General features: G+C 33.0%; 1 protein-coding gene across 2 annotated transcripts; it reads right to left on the bottom strand.

Moving 5' to 3' along the window:
* Positions 1 to 2,320: 2,320 nt before the first annotated feature.
* On the bottom strand, positions 2,321 to 16,619 carry LOC120777684 (multiple inositol polyphosphate phosphatase 1). 2 transcript variants are annotated; one of them, XM_040109157.1, is made up of 8 exons: positions 16,511 to 16,619; positions 11,139 to 11,315; positions 6,538 to 6,629; positions 6,335 to 6,481; positions 4,669 to 4,758; positions 4,349 to 4,590; positions 3,689 to 3,788; positions 2,321 to 2,878 (listed from the first exon to the last, which is right to left on the bottom strand). In XM_040109157.1, exons 2-8 carry the CDS (start codon positions 11,311 to 11,313, stop codon positions 2,321 to 2,323), a joined length of 1,404 nt encoding a protein of 467 aa, XP_039965091.1. In that variant the 5' UTR covers positions 11,314 to 11,315; positions 16,511 to 16,619. The 2 variants fall into 2 exon arrangements, with proteins under 2 accessions (XP_039965091.1, XP_039965092.1); XM_040109158.1 differs by lacking the exon at positions 16,511 to 16,619 and adding an exon at positions 13,425 to 13,448.
* Positions 16,620 to 18,643: the final 2,024 nt, after the last annotated feature.

Here is an 18,643-nt window from a genome sequence, read left to right as displayed (position 1 = left end):
TGAAATGCGTGAGTACGAAGAGCTTGACAAGCTAGCCGACAAGGGCAATGCTTGAAAATTCTACGAAAAGATACGGCGTCTAATAGAGGGTTTCAAGACCCCCCAGAGGTGATTTAGTGACTGAAGATCAGAGCATACAAAAATTATGGAGAGAACACTTCTCCAGCCTACTGAATGGTAGTGAAAGTATAACGCCATGAGAAGACTAACCCGATTCTCCAACCGATGGCGATGGGGCAGACGTTCCATTGCAAGACCATGAAGAAGTTCGAATAGAAACTACCCGACTGAAGAACAACAAAGCGACGGATGCTGATGGATTGCCGGCCGAGCTATTCAAACACGGCGGCAAAATACTAAATGGTCGGACGAAAGCATGCCCAACGTTTGGAATTTAGGGGTGCTCTGCTCAATTCACAAAAGGGGAGACCCCACAATCTGCGCAAACTATCGTGGGATAAACATCGCATATGAGGTTCTATCGAGCGTATTGTGTGAAAGATTAAAGCCCACCATCAACAAACTGATTGGACCTTATCAGTGTGGCTTTAGACCTGGCAAATCAACAACCAACCGGATATTCACCATGCGCCAACTCTTGGAAAAGACCCGTGAAAAGAGTACTGACACTCACCACCTCTACGCCGATTTCAAAACTGCACGAACAGGAACTGCCTTTATGCCGCGATATCTGAATTTGGTGTCCCCGCAAAACTAGTATGGCTGTGTAAACTGACGTCGAGGATCTCTCCGAGCCGTTCGATACCAAACGAAGTTTCAGACAATGTAACTCCCTATAGTGCGGCTTCTTCAAATTGCTGCTGGAGAAATAATTCATGTTGCAGAACTTAATCGAGCAGGTACAATCTTCTATAAGAGTGTATAGCTGCTGGCGGATGCCGATGATATTGACATCATTGGCCTCAATACCCGCACCGTTAGTTCTGCTTTGTCCAGATTGGATAAGGGAGCAAGGCAAATCGATCTGGCAGTGGACGAGGGCAAGACGAAATATCTCCTGTCATCAAACAAACAGTCGTCGCACTTGGCTCTCACGTCACTGTTGACAGTCAAAACTTGGAAGTCTTTTATAATTTCGTCTATCGAATCGCGAATATCGCATTCGATGGAACGATGGGCTGTATGAGATATTCGACGAATTTACGAAAACAATCCAGCTGTGAAGACCTCCACTCCGTTGGAAAGGTGGAGAAAGACCTGGCTTCGCTTGGAATCTCCAATTGGCGCTACGTTGCGAAAAGTAGAAACGACTACTGTGCTGCTGTTAACTCGGCTATAATCGCGTAAGCGGTGTCTTCGGCAGTAAAGAAGAAGAAACTGACGTTGAGCAACACCAAAAGCTCCGTCAGGATCGGGAAGGACCTCTCCAAACCGTTCGATACCAAACGAGGTTTCAGACGAGGCGAGTTCCTTTCGTGTGACTTCTTCAACCTATTTTTGGAGAAAATAATTCGAGCTGCAGAACTTAACAGAGAAGGAATGTACAGATGCTGTGGTTCCCATGATATTGATATCATTGGCCTCAACACCCGCACCGTTAGTTCTGCTTTCTCCAGATTGGATAAGGAAGCAAAGCAAATGGGTTGGTGGTGAACGAGGGCAAGACGAAATATCTCCTGTCATCAAACAAACAGTCGTCGCACTCGCGACTAGGCTCCCACGTCACAACAAGGTAATTTATTCACATGCGCAACCTCAATAGTAAGGATGATATGATACTAAACTCTTTGATTAGAGAAAGAGCTGTTAAAACCCACAGTTTTTATTATATCTGTCGTTGCTTGAAATAGTGTTTCGCACAGATTTGACAGATACTTTCAGCAATTTTATTTCTGGCATCCCGCTTTTAGGTATCAGTTGATCAAAATTCCTTAATCTTAATAATCAGGGAAAGAGATAGGAGAAAAATGAGAAAAAATGAGAGAGTCTTTCACATGTCATCCTTGACAATAGTATGCTTTTTCAAGTAGTAAAGGAGATAGTTATGATGCAAGTAAAAATAAGTTTCGAAATTTATTTGTGTCTCCGACTAAAGCTTGTTTCATAAAAATCAAAAAAAAAGTGCTCAAAATCACGGCTGTTAAACGAAAAAGGGTTGTTATATTTCAACGTCTGAGTTGGCGGATGAATCTAAACCTGAAATTAGCCTTATAATACATTTCAGGGCCATGTAGCGAATTCAAATATATGAGTACTTTGAAAGGTCTAAACGGAGAAAATATATTTCTCTCCCTCCATACAAATAAAATAATACAATAATAATACATAAAAACATTTGTAACTAATTTTTATTTTTACGTTAATACATTAAGCGTAAGATTATAAATGTACAAAATAACAACAAAGATAATGACGTTACTATAGAAACAGCACTTGCACCCGCACAGTAAAAATTGCTGCAATCAGCGGTGTAAAGTGATTGATACTGTTTTAAAACTTCAGGCCAATCGCACAAACTACCATCGCACCAATCCAATTCCACAGCGTTTTGATTAAGAAAGAATATAGCCTTATCGGGCATGTTATCGTTGCATTCATACTTTACTGCAATAAAATTTGATGCGAAAGGATCCAAATTGCTAGTTCTCCATTTGTAGTCGGACCTATTGTAATTGGCGGCAGTAAGAGGCGTATTATCCTTTGCTATACCCAAAGCAGCTAGAAGTGTCTGCACTCCACTAGTGTGCGCAAAATAAGCAACAACATTAGGTGTAGTTTCGCTGTTAAGATGTGTCAGCATATCCTGAGCAGCACGGCAATTAAGTCGAGTATTTTCTTCATAACCGTAGCCGAGTTTATAATAGTACTTCATATCGTCTTCGTACTCAAGTATGGTAACTTGTTCAGATGTAAGAACCTATAGAAAAGAAAGTAAATTAGAAATATAGTGAAAAAACAATCAAAAAACTATGGAAGGGTAAAATTCAGCCGCATTCAAACATTATACATATATTTTCAAAGTGTAGGAATTTAAGGATGGAAATTTTTCTTGGTAACAGCGAAAATTGCATAATAAAAGAAGTAAGGAAAGAATGGCAAAGTTCGAAGGTAACCACATATCTTACATAACGGCGGACAAATTTCAAATTTGTACCTTAATTTTCGAGCGTCAATTGTACTAATTCTTTTCTGCAACATCAACCTCTGTATATTGCCATAAAAAATTTAGCAATGGTTCGATTTTCCTTATATGCAATGCCAACCTATTTACGGCAATACGTATCCCAAGCTTTATCAAGAGATATAAATTTATTCATTCGCAGTATTATACAGTAGAACTACAGAAAATATCGTATATATGTATGTAGTTTCAGGTAAATTGTATATATCTTACACGGAATATTTGTTGAGGTTTCCATAGGCATATGACCTTGGAGAAAATCAACACATTAACGTATGTTTTAACCGATTGCCGATGACATATTTAAGTATAATTTACTAGGGAGTGATATATTCGGATATACTTATTACTGAGATACTATCGTATTAAATACGGTGAATTATTGAACAAATTTGAGTTCAGTAGTCACAGGGGGTATTCATCTATTCTATTATTATTATATTCTTGCGATAGGGTATTGTGAAACCTTCTAAAGCAATTGATGGCTTAAAAACATTTTAATTCAAACAGTATCGGAGTTCAAAAGAGTTGTATACAGATACTTACAGCACACCATGCGCTTATGCGATCAACTTGCCAGGCCTGTTCATAACGACACATATCCCACATCAATTCAACATCACTTGACTCCAAAGGATACTGAAATCTGACAAAATATTTATCATAAAAAATGTTTTCATAGTTATTTTAAAATACTTTTGTATATACATATATTTCAAACTGTTAAATTATTTATTGAACAGTTCCGCTTGAACTTAGTACTTCATCGTTCGTTATTAGTTCATAATAATTGTTTTTTCGTCCAGTTATTTGCTAAGTAATAAACGTTTTTAAAAAGACAAAAAAAAAAAAAACTGACGAAAAGATACATTTGCATTGCATAAACAATAAAACAGTTGCAAAGATGCTATCTTATCATACTGAAGAACAACTCAGGCTATTGCTACATATATAACTCGTACTTTTGATTTGCAATAGCTGGATATAGATAAGTATCTTCTAATTAGCCGTGAAATCATATCACTGTTTAATGCTTATTGTGATAAAAGCATCAACAAATCACAAGCGCTAATTTAAAAAGGACAGAAATAATATCAGCACTAAACTTTCAACACTTCTCTTTATATTACGAACTTTTTCATGCCTAAACTTACTCTACTTACTTAATTTTCAAACAATAAAACAAATAATGGAAAATATTCATACCCCAATCGTTTTGAGATTTCTTCAATAGTTTTATTCCAGACAGCTGAATGCTTGAATTTATAGCTCTCAGAGTTAATTCCGCTGTAGTCATGAGCTTTCCACGATTCGCAATAGTCATAAGGCCGTAAAAGCAAATCCTGTTCTGGTATTGGTTCTGGTTGTACAGTGTTATTAACACCAAAGAGACCTTCCACAAAAGCCTTAAAACTTTCTGTAGTGCGTTGCGTGTCTGTGTGACGGAACTATTAAATTAGTAATAATTATTAAAACATATAATTACTTCAATTACAGTTTCTGACAAAAAAAAGAATTAATACTACCTTATAATGGCTGTTATTGTAATTTTTATTTAAAACATCACCATAAAACCTTTGGTAAGTTTTTGCTGTTCCTTTAAGATCTTCATATCCCTAAAAAAATTAAATTTAATAGCATGCATTAAATTAATTTTGAGGACTTAGAACACGGTCAACCCAAACTCTCACTTTGAATTAAAAATTTAAAAATTATTCTCTGAATAATTTTCATTCATAATACATTTTCCTTGCCTTACGTTCAAACTCAGAAACCCTTGCTATAAGACTTTTCCACTCGGTTTTTGAATACGATTCATCATCGTTGAAAATTTTTCATTGGCGAAAATATGTCTAATTGACGGACCAACAAAACCCAAGCTTTACCTTTAGCTTCTGAGAACTTCGGAAAAACATATACTTTGTATATCCGCTCTGTAGACCTATTAATAATCGCAAATCTTCAATCAGCTACCAGTTTTATGCGCTTTAATTTACAGATTCAAGCAATAAACATCGTCTCATTTAATATTATTTATTTCCGTTGCTTCGTAAGTTATACAAAGAAAGTGAGATATACACCCTCCAACCAACTCTTTTTTTACACGGTTTCTTTTTACACGAATTTAAAGTTACACGGTGCAAGAAAAAATTTTGTAAAAAAATTTCAATCTAGTACGGTTTCAAAATCACTGTCTGGTAATGTTATGTTTGTTTTTACCACACTTGGTACCATTGCTGAAATGAACATACATAGTAATAACTGGGAAATGCCCTTATTCGATAACTCTTACCTAAACATTTTGTTCGCATGATATTTACATTGCTGAAATGGATATCTTCAGTGATAATACCGACTTAGTCCAGTTCGTCGCAAAGAATTGGGCTTGTTATCAAGTAGCGACGAATAATTACTTGGCTATATATAAATATTTTTCTTTATTTATATTCAAATTTTTCTGTTCTTAATTTTGAATTAGATGAATTACAGATTTCTTTTGTTTTGCTTGCTCTACCAATTTTTCATCTGTATGAATTATGTATTTTAAATTTTAATGCTCAATAAAATGCCATATGAAGATACAACTTGTTTGCATATGCGAAATTTTATAGTTTTCAACATTTTTTACACGCTTTATCGAAGTAAATATAGTTCTTTATTTCATCTTACTCGGTTTTCAGATGACATCGTAGGTATCGAACGTATCCCCCATTTTACTATAGGAAACGTCTCTTTTTTTTTACACGGTTTCTTTTTACACGGATTTCTGAGGAACGAATCTACCGTGTAAAAAAAGAGTTGGGTGTATTTTGTCCGAATTTTACATGTCGAAATTCAACAAGGAAGAAAGGTTAAGTCGAGTGAAATCCTACATTTTTACACTACACTATTACAATTTTCATGAAACAACGCGGGGAAAATACGAAACATTCAAAAAAATTATAGCTAAAATTTTAGCGAAAGAATTCAATATTCGTTATTCGACGAAATAAGGAATGTATTAGAATCATATTTAAAACACATCATAAAATCACTTATTTTCATATCCAAGATAACTTGAGTAATCGAAAATGAATGGGACTTATACCCTGTACAACATGTTCCTAGAATATAATAGTATTCAATTTTTTGTGAAGAGTTTTGTTGACTTCTTACAAAGTGTAACATCAATGTGTTATATTTACAATATACCTGTGGAGTCAAAAACTGTTCTTGATCAATTGTAATACTGGCATTCCATTTCCACATGGATAACAGAGTGAGGTCTTCTAAGCAGAGCGCATTTGTGTCCGGTTTTGTACGGCGAACGCGGTAGTTTTTAACAATTTCATCTCGAAGCTATAAAAAGAACATTATTGAACACCGAATAGTTTTTTCATAAATTCTCAACATACTATTTCTAATCTTGGAGCCTTTTGTATGGTGCTTACTGTTGGCAATCGAGTTCCATGTCGGTGTAAAATCCAAATTTTTGTTGCTTTACATCCTGTTAATAAAATTTTTGAATATACATGTATAAAAAAGTATTAATAAATTAAGTTATTGTAAATAGTGCTCGTATCGAAATGTAATGTTGTTTATTAACTAAGACAAAATTAACTGGAAAGAAGTAAGGAAAATACATTTCAGGTGACAAAATCTTAAATAGATTACAATGATATGTGGTATCTTATTAATTTATATTGAAGGTCATAGACTCACTTAGTTTTTCTACTACATTTTGCGTAAACAAAATTTTTATTTTTATTAAAATCATGGCCAAATCAGGTGATGTAAAATCAACCGAAGAGGCCATATTTAATATATTAAGTATATGAAGAAAAAATCGAACAGTGAAATGGCATTCCATCTATTCGGGACAAAGGGCTTAAACCATTTCATTCCAACCATGTTTGTGCAATATAATTTTTTTAATTTCATTAACATGGCACACTTTTTGACCAAGGTAAATGGTTTAAAAATATTATGTGTAATGTATCAGAATGCCGGGGCAATTCATTGTTCGATTTCACATCAATTTAGTACATCCAGTATTATATTTTCACTTAATTTTCCTATCATACCATATATAATGTATTTAGGTATCTATCCCTAGCTCCCGTACAGTACTTACTCGATTTTGTCAATTGTTAACATTTCAGCACATCATTACCAAAAATAGATGCTCTCTGAGTATTACTGTGATAATATTGTAGTTTAGTTATAACATTTTATAAGTTTTCGACTAACGACGTTTTGTGGGCGTGGCAGTTGTTACGCCCATCTGGCAACGAACACATGTACCAAGTTACGACGCTATATCTAACTTATAGCGGGATTCTGTAACCAGTCTCTAGTCTCTATTTGAGACATTTTGAGGCAAAGTCTCAATTTGAGACTAGTTACTATTCACTAAACAGTCTCTAGCGTTAGTCTCAAAATATTGAGACCTGGTAGTTAGCAGGTCACAAAACTAAAAAGAACTCTTGTCTGCCATTTTGAATATACTGAATAGAGATCATCATAGATATTAATCGATTGTCGTTTCTTTGTATTTTGTAAGCAACTCAAACACGAAAAGGTTAAAAATAAATCAATTTTACATAAATTTCGTAAATATTATGAAACAAAGTCAACATAGATTTTTATTTTCATTGATAATTATGTTTTTTGACTATGTTATAGAAAATTTAATATTTGTTATCGACATATTTATTTTCATTCAAGTGTAAAAACATCTCTGAATAATGAAATGTAATAGATTTTGTGACTGTCACTTACAGAATAGCAATATCATCTCAAGTCTCAAAAATTGTCTCTAACTTAAAATCTCAAATTTAGAGACTTGAGACTGTCTCAAGTTACAGAATCGCACGGTTAGTCTATATCATAAACAGCCGTTATATGAACAAAACTATTACATTATGTATGAGTTCAATATGCAGTATCCAAAAAACCGAATGCTTTATAGGCAAATTTGATATCTTATTAGCTTGTGAATATTACAGATCGTAGATTCTCTTAGTTTCATAATTACAATTTGCTTTTCTTAAATATATATATTCAAGAAGAAAATCCACTTCATTTTATTAAATGTCTCACAATTTGATCAACATTTTAATAAACGGTTTAAAGTCAGATGGAAACTTCATATTATTTAAATGGTGTTTATTGGGAAAGAAAAGACTTCACACATTTTCAGAATTAAGCTATAGCATATCTAATATTATATGTTCACCTAATACTGCTAAGACATTTTACTTATTTTACACATTATAAATTAAACCAGAAGTTTTAAATTCGTATTATAGGTCGACTTCTTGAAAGTTGCTAGCTTTTTATATTGTAAAGTGAAAGAATTAGAAAGGAAGTGGGTATGGCTGTAGTCCAACTTCAACATTCATTTAAAAACTGCGCCATAAAGATATCAAGGTAATGCAATGTAACAAATTTGATAAAGCAATAGCTAAGATATGTCATTTGACATTAATGTGGGCTGTGCCAAATGCCATTTATTTAACTATTCACATGTACCCCTTAGGCAAAGTCAATTTCCACCGAAGTCCAGAACAATGCTTTTAACAATTCCCTAAATATATGTTATTAACAGCAATTCATAAAAAATCAACTTGTCTTAAACTCGTGGAAACTACAATGAACTAATATATTAAGTAGTGAAAGGAAATTTTTCTTAGTCTGTATTCAAAAAATGTCGTTAACTTTGCAAAAGGCACATGAATATTTTCATAACATTTAGCGAATATAATGTTATTAGCATGCTCAGCTGATATTCTGATAAGATCTTTCAAAAACGCATATATTTTATTAATATTTTTATTAAAACACATTTCACGAATTAGTGTGTGGAGACTTATCTACTTATTACATGTATTATTAAGACCAAACTACAAAAGTCCCTCATTGTTCCCATTCTGCTATATGGTGCGGAGGCATGGACAATGACATCATCTGATGAGTCGGCCTTAGGAATTTTCGAGCGAAAGGTTTTGCGGAAGATTTATGGTCTGTTGGACAGTAATAAGGTAAACTATTACACATATTTATTCAGAAAATGTATACATATGTACATATGTGTATATATACGCAGAAGATGGTAAAGTAGTGTTGTATCTTAAGAATTTTTTTTTTCATTTTTGAAAAGTATTCCAACATGCTTAGTTGACAGTACGAGTTTTTGAGATTCTGGCATTTAATTAAAATCTTTCTATTTTTTGTTCCATTTTTGGGAATAAAATTTGATTTTTCACCTTTCTATTCGGTGCTTGGGACTAGAAATTCGAAAATTATTTTTAATTAAAATTTTTGGAATTGAAAAATAAAATTGCCATTGCAACACTGAAAAAAATATATAAGTATTACCCGATATACATACAATTTAGACATGTGGTATTTCTATGGAAATATAGTACAGTGCCCTCGCGAAAACACGAACTAATGAAAACCATGCGTGTTCGAGTTAACGAATTGTTCGAGTCCTCGAATGTTATGTATTTTGATATATTTATACGTTAATCAGTTTTTATAACTTTGTTATTCTTTTTGCGTTTTGATCCATTGGTAAATTTTTTTATTGATTCGACTAAATCGAATTCATCGAAAATGTTCGAAAAAAATGGCTGCTAATAGAGAATTTTTATAATATAACTTTGCTATTCTTATTGCGTTTTGATCCATTGATCAAAGGAGTGACATTCGGGTGCATAAACATCGCTGCAATTGAACCATCTTCAGACTTTAATTCATCTTGGTTTGGGTGCGTAGGTGCGTTGTCAAGAAGAAGTAAAGCCTTTTCAGGCAATCCCATCTCTTTCAAATATGATTTCACCTAGTTAAAGAATATAATTGTTAGTGGGTATTTAGTTTGTAGTATAGTGTAGTTGCCTGTGGTACAAAGGAAAAGTGAAACCAATTGGTTTTTTAAAATTGAATCTATCCATCGCTGGCAAAACACCTTGACCTGTCCTTGCTTAACTTGGCATGAAACTCGTTAGCTTTTTCTTTAAAAATCAATCCGCTGATCGGTTAATTCTTACTGCGTTGTAATAAGAACCATTTGTAAAGTGCCTTTTCCATTTTCGGAAGTTCTGAAACACGGAGCGTTTTACGTTTTCCAGGGCCCGATAGCGTATTGTTAACACATTCTAAAATTTGTTTTTCTTTTTTTACGATTCCACAAATTGTGAACTTAGCAATATTGAATTCTTTGGATAGACTGCATTAATTATTTCAGCCTCTTTTTGCTAAACTCAAAACATTTAATTTTCGTCCCATTATGCAATTAAAAAAATACGTATCTAACAACAACAGTGCATGTATCGGTCGTTGCACAATTTCTAACTGTAAACTGAGGTAGACATGTTAACAAACAACAGTACGAATATGTATGTATGTATGTCGTATATGATATATTTTCGCGTATAAGATATTGGAAAACTTTTGTTCGAGTTTTAAAGTAGCCAGTGGAGAAGAAAAAATGTTCTAGTTTCCGAACGTTGGAGTTAGTGTGTGTTCGAGTTTTCGCGAGTGTCCTTTATAACTTATAAAAATTAACAACAAAGTGTTTAAAATATGGTTATTTTGAGTAATTTAGATATGGAAAAACTGAAACTAAAATTTGCATCAAAATAAAAGCATAAGCCTACCCCCATCTGAATAAACTTAAATAATTTTTGTATTGTTAATGTGATGTTTTGGTTATGGACTGATCTAAAAACACGAATTGTAAATCTGGCCCACAATTTTAAGTTTCTGCAAAATGTATGTATAACTTTTAATCATAGATGATAGTATATGTATATGTACATATGTAGCGAAATTCGTCGTTTAAAATTTTTTTGCTGATCTTTCTTCAGAATTTGTAGAAGACTTAATTTGAATGCAAATACATGCATACATATCCACAAGAATTGAGCTATACTGGTATAGTAAGATTTAAAATAATTTAAAGGGAATATGAGTAAATGAGTAAACAGATGAAAAAAATGTTAATTCACACCTGGAACCAAGTACTCCTTTTCCATGTTCGTTCCCTTAATTATCTGATAGGCTGTTTTCGAAGTAAAGTGTCGTGTCTGAGGTCTTTCCGTGTCCTTGCCGAAACAGTAATCATCTTGACTGTGGACACATATTTGCAAACATAACACTAAAATGATAGCCAACAGGAATCTCATATCTGCAAGATAAGTGGGTTATAGTTTATTATTTCTCATATTCAAAAGTATTTTGCGATTAATTACGAATTTTACTACACTCACACTGAAATAACATAACACTTAAGAAAAGTAATTGCAAGAAAGTGAAATTGGCAGTATTCAGTTCAAATTAGTATACTTTATCATCAAATTTCTAGTATTGATTTCTATATCGTAAAGTGAAAGAATCTATGGACAGAAAAATGAAGCAGGTCAAAAGTTAAACTTATAGAGCCATACTTAATGACTTTTTCGTGCTTGGATTGGAAAATGTTAACGTTGAAGATTCAATTTATTGAAGGAAATTTGTAGTGAGCGCATAATCTCTCATAATTGGCTTGTTTCATGGCCCCCCAATCGTACAATCTAACACCGCTATACTATTTTTTATTGGAAGAGTGTGCAGATAAGCCCGAGATTGCTCCTTAGAAGAGAATATTCGGCGCGTTATTGTTGACATACGGTTTCAATTGCTGCAAAAAGTGGTCGAAAAGTATTTGAGGATCAGAATGTGAAAGTACAATTCAATTATAATACAAATTCAAATTCATTATATTAAATTACTTTACTACAAATCAATTCTAGATTAATATATCTACACGATATACTTATCTCGACCGCATTGCAGACGTAGCGTATACGAGTAGTAGTCAGATAAGTGAAAATCAAGTAAATCATTGATTATTCAGTTAAATGTCATCAATCATGTGATAATCAACTTAAATATTGTAAAATTTGATAATAAACTAGAGATATCAATAAATTATTTTAAACATATTGGTGCACGTGCAAATCAATACACTTAAGTTAAATAAACTTCGGCAGGAATTGTTTGGAATGAAATTAACATGTCACTTAGTTTCAGATTAAAATAAATTAATCTGAGATTTATTACTAGCTATTTTTATAACCAAATAAACGTGCTTATGGTTACCAAGGCAGGGTTACTTTTATAGAAAAAAAGATATATCACGCGAACGACTGAAAAAAGAAATCCAATAAAATCAAGTTCCGAAATTAATTGAAATTGATATTATTGTTCCTCAAATGGAATAGATGTTCCATTGTCCGACTATGATGAGGTTCGAATAGCAATTACCCGCTTGAAGAACAACAAAGCGACAGGGGCCGATGGGTTACCGGCCGAGCTATTCAAATACGCTGGCGAAGAACTGACAAGATGCGTACATCAGTTTCTTGGCAAGTTATGGTCGGATAAAAGTATGCCCGACTATTGGAACCTAAGTGTGCGCTGTCCAATCCACAAAAAGGGGGACTCCACAATCTGCGTCAATGATCGTGCGATAAACCTCCTTAATATCACATGGTCTTATCGAGAGTAGTGTATAAAAGACTGAAGCCCACCATCAACAAACTGATTGGACCTTATCTGTATGGCTTTGGACTTGGAACATCTACAAGCGACCAGATTTTCACCATGCGCCACATCTTGGAAAAGACCCGTGAAAGGAAGATCCACACACACCATCTTTTCGTTGATTTTAAAGTCGCCTTCGACAGCACGAAAAGGGACTGCCCCTATACCGCTATGTCTAAACGTGGTATCCCCGCAAAGCTAAAAAGGCTGTGTAAGCTGACGTTGAGCATCACCGAAACCTCTGTCTGCATCGGGAAGGACTTCTTCCAGACTTGAGCATTTTCATATTAAGAAGAGTATGATTACAGATTCGCTTATTTTTAATGCGTAAACCACTCTGAATTCAATTTTTTCACATTCAGATGTTTTATTTATACAGGGTTTACCAATAAGGGTGATACGATTTCTTAAAAAGAAAACACACTAATTGTTAAGAAAATTTAAATATTTTTTCATTCGATGAACCCAATTTTCGAGTACTTTTTCCACTAATTCAAGTCGTATTCATAGAATCTTTTGAAATATATAATAAAGTACTGCCTTTACTTTTACCTATATACATATCTAGATAATATACATTGAATGAGGTATATGTAGTACATACAAGTATATATTTATATGCTTTAGTTATAAAAGTGTTTATCACATCTTAAAAGACATAACATTTACGTATGTAAGCTACTCAGTCAAGAATTCGATACTCGAAACCTACCTTCTGCCGACGCTGCATCAGCAATATTAGTTCACACTCGTTTTCAGAATATGCTTGCTTTATTTTTGCAGTGATTTCCGGTGTGAGAGGAATATCATCTAACCTAACTCGCGCGTTTGATCAACTGCCGACACCGCATCAGCAAATCAACAAAACTAGCAACGTGACCTAGGACAAACTTTGCTTTTATTAAGAAATCAATTGTAATTAGTCTTAAGACAACACTGAATCCAAGTCCGTTTCTGTTTGAAAATGAAAATCATGTCATAAAATTTTAACTTGTATAAAGAAAAAGCCTTGGAAAATGGTAAAAGTTTAATAAAACATAGTACGTTGAAACCCATCGGCATAAAATAAAAAAAAATTAAATTACGGACGATCTGAGATCGGGAAGTGAAAGGAGAAGGGTGTGGTTATTTTAAAGAGTTAAAAACAGCTTCTGTTTTATTTTTGCCAAAACCAAGTATCCTATAGAAAACAGTTATATGACAAAGTTGTAGATAATGAAAATATTTTTAATACTTTTGTATTTACTTCTTTTTCACATAATCTCAAAAGGAATATGAAAAAATTCAAATAATAAAGTTTTTGAATTTTTTATTTTTGTCTTGTACCAAAATAATATTTTTTTCATTAAGACTCGTAGTTTTGCCGAAAATCGGAAATCGAGATAAAACGTGTTTAACCTTTGAAAATGCAACTACGCATTTCCTCTTCCTCTTTTCTTGGCTTCATTACTGCATTTTACTTTATACCAGAAATATGTATCTTTATGAAAGCTAACCCAATTTACAAAAGTCACTCAAATCATCATATTAGGTCTGTTTTTTATAATATTATCAATTTACGCACCAGGGCTTTTACTTGGTACAGCTTTACATATGCTTGATTTTACTACTTCTGTCCGTTAAGTCCGTTTGCATTTACTCTAAGTAGTTGCGAAGATAACGGTTGTGTGAGTGTGCTCGCCGGTTATTATTACAAATATAATTTTATTCTGTGCCATGTAATGCTAAAGATAATTGCTTGCACTAAGTCTGTTTGTTATAGCTTTGATTGTTTGCGTACCACTTACGGTGTTTTTCTGCACCAAAGATGGTTACAGATAACTAGCTTTGTTATTGCTTAGAAAAGTTTTGACAACAGAATAGCACTCGAAGATATCGAGCAAGGAAATGGCGACTTAAAGACGACTATTATATGTATGTATATGTATTTACACCACTTCAACTTTTAGAGGCCTATAGCCAAAAGAAACATGCAATTAGGAAGGAAGGGCGTAATGGAATTGATTGACTATATCTACCTTTATGTATATTTTACTATATAATATTATAATATAATATATACATATATTATGTATATGTATATACGTAAGCATTCCTCAAAAGGAGTCAGCACAGCTAATTTGAGATTTGAGCTAAATTTTGTCCAATCACTTTCGAAGCACTAATTCCTTTAATAGCTTTTTATCACGAAACCAAAAGGAATAAAAACGTATTGATTTACTAAGAAAAAGGGCCAGCTATTAAGCTTACTTACATACGCACATAAATTAATTTCCTACTATTAATAAGATAGGGAAAATAACATACCTCACAGCAGTTAAACTCCGGCTAATATTTTAACATACTTATATAATTATATATATACATAGTTGAATGTTAGACTGTTACTCAGACAACTTACTCAAGTAAAATTCTCTCGAGAGCTTCTATTTTTATTGTTTTTTTTTTCGACTTTTACTTTAACTTTATTAATTAGGGAACTCACAACTCGTCACAACGCATCGTAAAATCATAAATGTTTACATTGGTTCAAAAAAATTGTTGTTGAATTACATACAAAAATGTATTTACGTAAATTCAATTCTCAACGCTATGTTTCCCCTAAATGTATTTTTAGTTTATTTGATTGTATTTTGTATGTATTTTAGTTTATTTCACTTTATTTTGGAAAGTGATTCCGGACAAACATTTTTTAATAAATTATATTGGAAAAAATAAAAAAAATTATAATAAGCTTTTTTCAAACTATTTTTAATTGTTAAGTCTATGTAATATAATAAATATTTTTCAAATCTTTGCTATATTAATAAATATTTTCTTTTGCACTGTATCAACACATTGAAAGAACTGCAGTTGAATTTCTCTCCAGCATTTTCATAAAATTACATTCTTTGCAAATGTTTTTATAAAGTTTTTCAAAGGTGTGATTTCAGCGAATTTCTGGGTAATCTTAATCTCTTAATCACTTTAAATCGCAACTGTTTTGGAGAAAAATAAGAAAACAATATAACAGATATATACATTACATATGTATATAGGTATATAATTTGTGTATAAATCGTCAAGTTAAGAACATTTACAGTTTTGAAATCAAATAGAAGAAAGAAACTGAATAAATATTTTTATTGTCAGTCCAAACACAATTGAAAATCCGCCAAGAATATAAACAGCACTATGTAATACTACACAGCTATGTATATATGTGTGTATATCCCCTAAAGCACGTATGTATGTATGTAATATCACTGTGGCTGGAAAAATACTATTTCAAAACAAACTATGCATTCAATACAATTATACTATTCAAAATAAGCAGTGTACTATACTTATTTACATAACTGTATATCTACAATTTTGCACTAATCAAGTTCAATTAAGAAGCTGTTTGTGATATTTTTTAAATAAAATTAGTTTTTAGTGAACATTGCAATAACAATAATTAGTATGATTATTTGTATTTATTAAATTTTACGTTTGTTTATTATCGTCTAAATAACTCAACGCGCACCTGCATGTTTTTGAACACAAATGTGAATACACATAAATATGTATTTTCACGTACATATATTAAAACCAATGAGCTCAGCATTTTATATTTATTTACCAAATACACATATAACTAGTAGTAAAGTGAAAATTTCGTTGCGTCACTTTATTACAAAATATTATATTAATTTAATTTCACTTTGAAAGAGGAATGTTTTCACCATTTTAATACTATTCTTATTTATTTAATTTTTTCTTAGTATTGAATTAATTATATTTTCATCACAACAAATATTATATTTATTTTTTTACCTTTAGAAATAAACGCGCGCTTTATTTCAATGTATCTCAAATTGCTTCGTATTGAAACAAAACGTCCGTATACAAATGTATGTAAATAGCTACTGAGAACATTGGTCAAAAGGAAGGCGCTTTTAAAGATTACAAAAAACTTGTTCGCTGTATCACCAATCAAATAACCAAATACATTTCAGATTAATACTCTCAAAAATGACCTTAGAATATAGTATATGACTCTCACATATTAGATTCTCTACTATAGCTGATTGAAAATCATATCTGAAAGCTCGCTGTGCATTTATGTTTGTATAATTTCTATTATAGGAATGTATTATGTATGTATGTGAATGTTTGGGCGACTTATACAATACTTGTAATTAATTTATTATGCATATGAGCTAGGTGGCCCTTATTCCGTAGAAGAATAAATAATACCTGTATATGTATTTCTTTTGACGTTGTCAAAGGTACATTTATCACGAAATTATAATGACAGTTGCTATCGGGCAGTTATCTTTATATTTAGAATTAATAAAATAAGTAGTTACTATTTGGATAGATGATTGAAAGATATTTGACTCATTATACGCTTCCATGTAGAAATAAAGCTTTTCTAGATTGCTAAGGGAAAGAAAATATCTTAATAATCAAAGTCTCATTTTGCACATGTTTTAATAATTTTGTTAATTAAACAGTTCACCAGATCATTTGTGGCAACCGGCAGGGAGGCATCTTATCCCGGGCGCAATCAAAATTACATCCACAAAGGCTCTGGAGGTTATCCTCGATATCTGGCCAAAACATATTCAACTGAAGTACGAAGCAATGCTTTAATGTCGGCTGGCCATTGGAGTCAGACTGGGTATAACTACGGATATGGTATCATAATAGACGTTGTAAATCGACAATTCGATCTATAAAAGAAGACCCATGTTTAAATTCTCAGTAGAGTAGAATGATAATATTGATATCATCTGCCTCAACACCCGCGCCGTTAGTTCAGCTATCTCCAGACTGGACAAGGAAGCAAAGCAAATGGGTCTGGCAGTGAACGAGAGCAAGACGAAATATCTCCTGTCATTAAACAAACAGTCGTCGCACTCGTGATTTGGCTCTCACGTCACTGTTGACAGTCATAACTTTGAAGTAGTAGACAATTTCGTCTATCTTGGAACCAGTATAAACCACCAACAATGTCAGCCTGTAAATCCAACGCAGAATAACTCTTGAGATGATGATGAGTCGACGTTGCGAGTTTTCGAGAGAAAGGTTTTGCGAAAGATTTATGGTTCTTTGCGCGTTGGCCATGGCGAATATCGCATTCGATGGAACGATGAGCTGTATGAGATATACGACGACATTGACATTATTGGCTAGGTCATACTGTCCGAATGGACGAAAACACTCCAGCTCTGAAAGTATTCGACGCAGCACCCGACGGGGAAGCAGAGGAAGAGGAAGACCTCCACTCCGTTGGAACGACCAGGTGGAGAAGGACCTGGCTTCGCTTGGAATGATGCCCGCAAAATTATTTGCTGATGTGGCCGGATCATTGGTGTGGTGGATGAGGGAGATCCCGGATGAAGAATTCCCACAGCCCAATGAAAATAGGTACAAGCTGCGCTGATTAATATGTCCATGGAGATGCTATTAAGCAATCCAGGTCCGCCACCGATAGCCTGTGATGACGAGCGGTCAATCCAGCTATGCATTGCCGCAATAGCCAAGGGTGGGGAAGAATTAGAAAATAGAATTAGAATTGTGCGTTGCCTGTCTTCAGAAATGAAGCTATAAAGTGCATAGTCTTTCGGTGAAAAATATGGAAATGTAGGTTAAGAAAACAAAGCTACCAAATTATATATGTATGCTGCGAGAATATACAATTTATTAGAATATTTTTTAATCCCGTGTGAACCTTTTTTCATAGAACGTGAGCCTATGTTAATGTTTGATTTCTGACATATTAAATTCCTCCTATCAAATTATATGTTTTCCGGATAGAAAACAATGCAAGTTATAGAAAAATTAGTAACTCTATCGCATATATTATTTTTTTTATGCGACAACAAAATTCAATCATTTTAATTTTTTAATATATTTTTATTTGTATTTTGAAATGTACAAAAAATTTTTTTTTTCGTTTTT

Source organism: Bactrocera tryoni, chromosome 5 (assembly GCF_016617805.1).
Source record: "Bactrocera tryoni isolate S06 chromosome 5, CSIRO_BtryS06_freeze2, whole genome shotgun sequence".
Classification (NCBI taxonomy): domain Eukaryota; kingdom Metazoa; phylum Arthropoda; class Insecta; order Diptera; family Tephritidae; genus Bactrocera; species Bactrocera tryoni.
The sequence above is the reverse complement of the archived record's forward strand: the minus strand, read 5'-3'. Positions and strand labels throughout refer to the sequence as shown.

Excerpts from the sequence above, each read along its gene's own strand:
- LOC120777684 (XM_040109157.1), bottom strand. The coding sequence starts at position 11,313 with ATGAGATTCCTGTTGGCTATCATTTTAGTGTTATGTTTGCAAATATGT. Across the intron at positions 4,759-6,334 it reads AACAGTTTTTGACTCCACAG|GGATATGAAGATCTTAAAGG; the intron begins GTATATTGTAAA and ends TAATTTTTTTAG. Across the intron at positions 2,879-3,688 it reads GCATAAGCGCATGGTGTGCT|GTTCTTACATCTGAACAAGT; the intron begins GTAAGTATCTGT and ends TCTTTTCTATAG.